This window comes from Nannobrachium achirus (assembly GCF_963921795.1).
Source record: "Nannobrachium achirus genome assembly, chromosome: 20".
Taxonomy (NCBI): domain Eukaryota; kingdom Metazoa; phylum Chordata; class Actinopteri; order Myctophiformes; family Myctophidae; genus Nannobrachium; species Nannobrachium achirus.
In genome coordinates, this window is record NC_137827.1 from 57,813,732 (window position 1) to 57,822,220 (window position 8,489).

The window sequence follows — 8,489 nt, forward strand, 5'->3', positions numbered from 1 at the left end:
CATATCTGCCCTGTGCAACTTCAAAGCCAAACAGAACTCTATTTTCATTAATTTGCTCCAGTGTTCAATGACAAAAACATAATCGTTATAGGGATGGAGCTCGAAACAAGGGTCCGCTACAAACTCGATAACAAATGTAGGCCTACCCGGTATCAATAAGCTTTGGGCTTATCAAGCTTGCTATTGAGCATAGCGGCCCATGATGTCATGTTTAAACAACCAAGACAAGAGGCGATCAAGAAATTATTACAGTGCTATTCATAATATAAACCATTTAACACTTATTGCACACGAATTAATGATTGTTTTAATGACATTTAATGATAATATTTGTTACTTTTGTCAATTGTCATCTTCATAGATGGTGGTTAGCCATAACACTCGCAGGGCCATGTGAGAATTGATGGGTGGAGGTTGTGGTTTTGCAGGCAAGGAGTGTGTGTGCAAAATCTGGCATGGATCGGGGCAACGGTTGCGGAGATATGAGCAGGGCAAAAGTGTGACGTGTGACGTGTGACTGACTGACTGACTGACTGACTGACTGACTGACGGACTGACGGACGGACAGCCGGTGGAGGTTTTGATAGTAAAAATGCGACCTGACGGTCGCAATAATAATTTTAAAACATACACCAGTAAGACTCCCTAATCGGGAGATAAGCAACCGTTGGTCGCTTATCTCCACAAATAGGCCAAAAGTTTGTTGCGACCGTAGGTCGCACTTACTACAGAAAGCTCCACCAGGTGTCCGTGCGTCAGTCAGTCAGTCCGTCCGTCACACGTCAGACGTCACACTTTTGCCCTGCTCATCTCCGCAACCGTTGCCCCGATCCATGCCAGATTTTGCACACACACTCCTTACCTGCCAAACTACAACCTCCAAGGACCCCCAGGTGTAAAGAAAATACCAAATGTGCAAAAATGACCAAATGACCACCCCCACGGGGCTGCTCACGGGGAATTCCCGGGGACCACCCACTCCTGCTACTCCAGAACGGATGCAAAAGTGGTGGCGCCCCCAGTGGAGGACCCCCTCCACTGCAGCTCACATAAAATGCCCTAACTCGGCCTAGGAGCGTCCGGGAGAGCCGGGGCCGGTACCTATTCGTCCGCCAAGGCAACGCGGAGACCCCACCCCTCATTTCTCACATGGCCCTCTTCTAGCGAGACCTACGGTCGCTTATCTCCCGATTAGGGAGTCTTACTGGTTTTACCAAAATCGTCCTGATGGTGGCGCTAGATGGGACAGATGCGTTTCGATTACATGACTGTAGAGGTACTGTGCGATTTGTGTGATTTTAGGGCAAAATCTGTAGGAGCAGTGTCCAAAAATGTGTTTAAAAAAATCCCCGTGAGCAGCCCCGTTGGGGTTGTCATTTTTGCACATTTGGTCATTTCTTACACCTGGGGGTCCCCCAGGGACCTGGGGGTCCCTGGAGCTCCGGGGGTCCTTGGAGGTTGTAGTTTGGCAGGCAAGGAGTTTGTGTGGAAATTTTGGCATGGATCGGGGGTACGGTGGCGGAGATATGAGTAGGGGGAAAGTGTGACGTGTGACGAGTGACGTGACGGAGGGAAGGAAGGAAGGACAGACAGACTGACGGCTGGTGGAGGTTTGGATAGTGTGAGAGTCTAAAAGTAACTGCGACCTACGGTCGCAATTAACCACTTTAGCCATGTTTTATACCTACTGTAGGCTGTTTGAAAATAGCCGATCTCCAAGCTCACAACGCGTTGCCCTCTGCTCATGAAGCTTGTAGATCTGCTATTTTCAAACATTTTGTACTTTTACTCTTGGTACTTTAAGTACATTTTGATGCCAATACTTTCATACTTTTACTCAAGAACATATTGAATTCCGAACTTTTACTTGTAACAGAGCCTACATTTCAGTATTGATACTTTTCCTTAAGTAAAGAATGTGAGTACTTTATCCACCACTGGTGTGGTGTGTGTGTGTGTGTGTGTGTGTGTGTGTGTGTGTGTGTGTGTGTGTGTGTGTGTGTGTGTGTGTGTGTGTGTGTGTGCGAGCGCACGTGCGTACGTACGTACGTGCTTGTGCGTGTGTGGGTGTAAACTCACCCACTCCCGCCAGTAGCGCCGACACGCCCCAGGTGACGGCCAGCACCCCCACCACCACGCACACCTGCACCTCCACCTTATGCAACCTGCTCATGGCCCGCCCCTTATTTCCCCTCTTCATCATCATCATCGTCATCGTCCAGAAAACAATAACAACACACCTGCCCGGGCCTCAACCGTCTTCAAAGACACCGTCTTAAAAAACCGAAACACCACAACTCCAATAGTCCAGTTCAGGTAGAATTAAAGTGTAGATTAAGTAGAAACGAAAAAAAAAAAAAAAAGTTTCAAAGAAGTACTGTTAAATTCCAATGGTGTAGACAGCAGACTTACAGAGAAAGGAATTCCAAGGCACTGCGTCTTTAGTGAAAAAAAAAATAGAATGTATTTTCTGAGCAAGGCAACAAGTTGACCAACACGTTTCGACCTTCTAGGTCTTCTTCACGGTCTAACAATAGGCTTAATCTACTTAAATTTAAGTATAATTTGTCTAAAAAAGTCATATAAAGTAGATATCGTCAGCTATGCGTTGTTTTGCGCAGTGTCATGGCTACAACAGCAACTAGTGCATGTTTGGTAGCGAACAACAGACTTGTTCTTGGTGGATATGAAAGAGACTATAAATAAAGTTGCCTTGAAGCCCTTGGAGCCTGGGTGAGCGTCTCATCTCCCTGTGTGACCCTCCGGCGTCCTGTAGGAACCAAGAGAGCTGGTCCTTGTTGAGTCCTGAGCCGTGTTGGTGGCGTAGCCTCCAGGGAGCACACATGTGAAACACTGCTGCTACTCTGGGAGCTGGAGCAGCTAAATGAGGAAGAGAATGCTTTCACACACACTCACTCACTCTCTCTGTCTGTCTGTATGTCTCTCTCTCTCTCTCTCTCTCTCTCTCTCTCTCTCTTTCTCTCTCCCTCTCTCTCACACACATGCACACACAATCCCTCTCCCTCTCACTCACACACAGGGGCGTCACACCAAATTCTGGGCCCTGGGTACAAGGATTCACTGCGGGCCCCCCGTGAATGTTTACTATTGAAAAATAGTAGATATACAAGCTCACAGCGCGGCACCGAGTGCCGCGCTGCGAGCTTGTAGATCTGCTATTTTTGAATTTTTTTGAAAAATGTGTGCAAGAAACCTATATTTCCATGTCAGTGGTGCTCAAACTTTTTCATGTCAAGGACCCCCAAAATGACATGTATTTGGCCACGGACCCCCCATCTCAAAATATTTAGTTCCAGGGACCCCCCAAATGCAAAATTTGAGTTACAAATGTTCACTTAAAAAATACATATATTCAAAGATTTGCCCACATTTTCACGACTTTTCAAAAATAGCAGATCTACAAGCTCGCAGCGCGGCACTCGGTGCCGCGCTGTGAGCTTGTATATCTGCTATTTTTCAATAGCTAAAGTTACTAGGCCCCCTCCACCTTGGGCCCTGGTAACTCAGTCCCACTTTCCTCCCCCTTGTGACGCCCCTGCTCTCACACACACACACACACACACACACACACACACACACACACACACACACACACACACACACACACACACACACACACACGCACGCACGCACACACTCTCTCTCCCTCTCTCTCACACTCTCTCTGTCTCTCTCTCTCTCTCCCTCTCTCCCTCTGTCACACTCACGCTCTCTCACTCAAACAGGCACACACGCAATCTCACTCTCTCTATATTATAGTTATGATACTGGACTATTAAAACATAGATTTAACATGTTTAATAAGATACTCATAAAGGCCCATTCCCACCGGGCCAGATAACAGATAAAAAAATGTCTTTCTCCATTCAAGTGGATGGTAAGACACAGATTTATTTTATTTTTTTATCTGTATCTTACCATCCACTTGAATGGAGAAAGACATTTCTTTTATCAGTTATCTGGCCCAGTGGGAATGGGCCTTTAATCAGATACTCATAGATAAATGCACATTCAGAGCACTACATTGTTCTTTTGATCATACTCTGGTAAAAAGGGTTAACCACTCTATATAATTAGTGACCATATAGTAAAAGTGGCTCTTTTCCACCCGTAGATTTGGCTGTATAGCGAAAGATATTCTATCAGCACCGTCTTGTAGCTCCACAATACAACTGTTATGTTTCATAGTCGATCTATACAAGCTCACGACACGTTAACAATGCGACCAGTTCGATCGCCGTTGTTTAAAGCCAACTTTTGTAACCAAAATCTTTGCTTCTGGGGGGTCCATGGAACAACAGAGAGATAAGCCAAATGCATACTTTTGGGAGATGAAATTGTGTGCGAACCACTGATCATAGTCATGTACGTTTTTCCAAATAAAAACCTTTAGAAGGATTTAGAAGACATTTGTAGAAGAAAAGGGAGGGTCTCCAGTCTCCACCTGACAGTGCTGTGCGAGGGGCAACCGGAAAACTCGCCCTAAAACAAACTCGACCCAAACTCGTTTCCCAACGGGTCTGTGGCCTTAAGCTAGATGCAGAATAGACTAAAATCAAATATTTGCTTCTGGGGGTCCCTGGAACAAAATATTTTGTGATGGGGGTCCGTGGCCAAATACATATCATTCTGGGGGTCCTTCACATGAGAAAGTTTGAGAAACACTGATGGTAACATAAGTTTTTTTTCCAGAAAATTGTGCCTATCAGTGGTTAAAATGTGTTTTTGGCCGTGGACCCCCATCTCAAAATATTTTGTTCCACGGATGGACCCTTATCGCAAACGTTTTTGTTCCAGGGACCCCCAGAAGCACAGATTTGATTTTAGTCTAATCTGCATCTAGCTTAAGGCCACAGACCCGTTGGGAAACGAGTTTGGGTCGAGTTTGTTTTAGGGCGAGTTTTCTGATATTCGTGCGAGGCACACAGACATGTACTGTATGGTAATAATGCTCTGTACTGTACTGTGATGTCATGAGTTTGAACCCCCGGTCATGTCTTTGTCAGTCTTATCTGCATTTTACCCAGAACCTATAGGCAAGAGGATCAGCAGGTGTGCGTGTGTGTGTGTGCGTGCGTGCGTGCGTGCGTGCGTGCGTGCGCGCCTGTGTGTGTGTGTGTGTGTGTGTGTGTGTGTGTGTGTGTGTGTGTGTCCGTGGTCATACAGTCGTCATGTGAGTTCCTGGCATTCACCGGCCGACTGTGAAAGAATGAGAGACATGAGAGAGAGAGAGAGAGAGAGAGAGAGAGAGAGAGAGAGAGAGAGAGAGAGAGAGAGAGAGAGAGAGTGAGGGGGGGGGCTGTGTGTGTGTGTGTGTGTGTGTGTGTGTGTGTGTGTGTGTTAGTACATTGTGATCAGCTGATCTGGATTTGGGGGGGGGGCACCAGACTTAAAGACCAAAGCATGCCGGGAGTGAGCGTGTGTGTGTGTGTGCGCAGTGGAGGTTGGTACCTAAATGACGCCCTGTGCCAGGTAGTATAGCGCCGCTATACTGTTTTTTTGCGGGCAAATTATGCATTTTTTTTAAGTTAAAAACGGTTCGGTTCTACACGGCGGCAGAACCATTTTGGGCTTAATATAATAGGGTTTATAAAAGCATGATCTGTCTTAGTCTTACCTTGGGCTGGTCAGGAGAAATGGTTCTTTCAGTTACGCACAGTGAGACAAGCCTATAGTTCCTATATCCTGGCTGATAGAGCATAGAGGTCTGTGTTTTGTAGAGGAAAGTCAGGAACTAAGCTGAAATGATCCTCTCCACGTGATGTTTCACATTGTTATTTGTAAAATCATATGGTTATTGTACACTGATGTATGCGGGGGCCGGGGGGTCCAGTGTAGTTATTACTTAGTCACAAGCTCTAGGTAATTCTTTAAATAGTTCTAAGTTGTAAAAAGAGGTCCACCATCCTATCGAGGCAGTTTGTTTAGTGCAGTGATGGCTGAGGAGACAAAACTCCTGCTAAAGCAAAACCTTGTGCCACTTCAGGGTTCGGTCATTTCGCCCCGATGGCATGAGGTGGAAGTAGAGATACAGAGGATGATCAGTGTCATTTGTTATTGAGAGTGCTGAGCGTGTGATGGCCTTATCGTTCATATCAGCAAGTGTGGGAAGTCCGATGATCTTGGAATCAATACGGGTAATACTGTAAAGTTTGTTTCTGTTAGACATCGATCCTCAATAAGCTTCAATATTATGTCCAGAACTCAGCTCACCAGTACCCGCTCAAGAGACCAATATTACACCTGTCCTCCGTGACCTTCACTGGCTCACGGTCAAACACGGAATCCACTTCAAAGTACTCCTATATATGCACTTAAAGGCCCTTGATCTCCTGGAACCTTCTGCCCCCTCCCTCTCCCTCAGGTCTGGTGACGCAAACCTCCTCGTTGTCCCCAAGACCAAAGAACGTACCTGGGGTGGACAGAGCATTTGCTTTTGCTGCCCCAACCCTCTGGAATGCTCTCCCCAAAACCCTCAGAGACGACCCCACCTTCCAAACCGGCCTCAAAACCCACCTCTTTCATATTGCTTTCCCCACCTTATGTTTGATTGTTTTTAAATGGTTTTATTCCTAGTCTTAGTGTTTTTTTAATCCTAAATAAAGTTATTATTTATTTTGGTCTTTTTTGCTCCATGTAAAGCGTCTTTGACATCTTTGACATCACGCTCTGACATCACTGTCATGTCATGGGAACCACTCTTAACAGAATACCTTTTATGCCCATATATGGAGATCCCTGATGTCATCAATATTAAGCCCATATCTAACAGGACTTCATATGGGAATGCCCATATGGAGGAAGACAGCCCATATCTGTGTGGCTGGTTCAGACAGGGATCTCCATGTATGGGCATAAAAGGGATTGAATGTATGATGTCAGATGTCATAGACGTCATAGGATTTTCACACAACGAATAACTGAGTAAGCATGTTTGGGGTCTCACAGCATATCTCCATATACAGTACATGGATCTCCATATGGGTAACTTGTCCAATATACATACCGTACCTTGCCAGACGGCCAAGAATTGGCGCGAAATTGGCGAGGTTGCATGTCGCCCAGAGGCGTCTTATATAGGCGTATAATGACTTAGATGAGGTACGTGTCACAGTGCGTTATAATTATCATAGTTGCGATACATTATAATATCTGTATACTGTATTATAAATAATAACTGTTATGATGCATTATAGTGTGATTATAAATAAGTTATTAGGCCTGACCTAAGTTTTCTCTGAAAAAAAGGCCAAATATCATTCAAAAAATTACTAAAAACAAATATGTTGCTATACATACTGTACGTATGTACTGTACAGCACACACCGGCCTGAATAGGTTAAATCATATTATATATGTAGATTTTAATACCGTACAAAATCATATTGTGTATTCGAAAACAGCCGATCTAGATTTGAGCTTGTAGATCTCTTATTTTTAACAACAAAAGAAGGACAACAAAATAACAAGTGTGACTTTTTTATATAGTACTTTTAGTATATTTTGAGTAAAAATGCCACTGCCAGCATCATTCAAGACGCAGCGCTGAGCGTTTGAGATCATTTCTTTATTGTGCCGTAACGAAACAAAACAAAATGATACATGAACTAAAATGTCCGTCAGTAAAGATCTGTCTGGCTTTATAAACTATGGAGTCATCATCATCATCATCATCATCATCAACAACATCGTCATCAGCAAAGATTAAATAATTACCAAACCGTCACAAACCGCTTCCTTCTGCCGCTATAGAGCAGTGGTTCTCAAACTTTTACATTTCGAGGAGGACCCCCTCGCCATTACTCTGTGAGTGTACATATGGAACCCTCTCTCAAGGGCCCGTGGGGGTCCCTGGACCCCACTTTGAGAACCACTGCTATAGAGGGAAACTCAAAAGACGTCATCATTAACGTCGACATTGTCATCGATCTTCATCCTTTGTAAAGACGGGGCCTTTTGTGCAGGGTTTGTCCAGGGAGTTATAGGGGAGGAGTCAGGGAGTTAGGGGAGGGGTCAGGGAGTTAGGGGAGGGGTCAGGGAGTTATGGGAGGAGTCCACCTATACACACATTATCAGTGGTGCAGAAGTAACAGAGTACATTTACTCTAGTACGGTGCTTTAGTGCAATGTTGAGGTTTTTTCAGTTTACCGAAGTGTTTCCGCTTGGCGATATATTGTGCTTCTGCTCAACTACATCTCAGGTGGCAAATGTTGTACTTTTTACTGCACTACTATTGCAGTAAAACACTACAAAAACTTGAGTTACTAGTTGCATTGCTTCACTTTAGATTACTAGATTTTCTTGTGCTATATCTCGCTAATGGAGCAATGGTCACCGGCCATTTAAAGTGTTAAACACTGATATTAGTTGGAGGCCTCTGGTGATAAACCCGCCCCATATTTGCACACTGGGCAGATCTGTCTTTTTTAAGATTTGGACAAATTATTTTAAATAAAATAAATATCAA

The 8,489-nt window shown here is 44.6% G+C and overlaps 2 protein-coding genes across 2 annotated transcripts in view; both read right to left on the minus strand.

Moving 5' to 3' along the window:
- Positions 1 to 2,215, minus strand: part of LOC308306269 (sodium/potassium/calcium exchanger 4-like) — a gene marked incomplete at both ends in the record, with an annotated part of 64,339 nt that extends 62,124 nt beyond the window's left edge. Inside the window, one exon of the mRNA XM_080751168.1 lies at positions 2,080 to 2,215. Coding sequence (XP_080607294.1) covers positions 2,080 to 2,215 — 136 coding nt within the window. The remainder of the gene's footprint in view (positions 1 to 2,079) is intronic.
- A 4,120-nt stretch (positions 2,216 to 6,335) lies between these two features.
- The window catches only part of crim1 (cysteine rich transmembrane BMP regulator 1 (chordin-like)), a gene marked incomplete at its 3' end in the record, with an annotated part of 308,756 nt that continues 306,602 nt past the window's right edge, over positions 6,336 to 8,489 (minus strand). The window contains exon 18 of the mRNA XM_080751169.1: positions 6,336 to 6,433. Coding sequence (XP_080607295.1) covers positions 6,336 to 6,433 — 98 coding nt within the window. The remainder of the gene's footprint in view (positions 6,434 to 8,489) is intronic.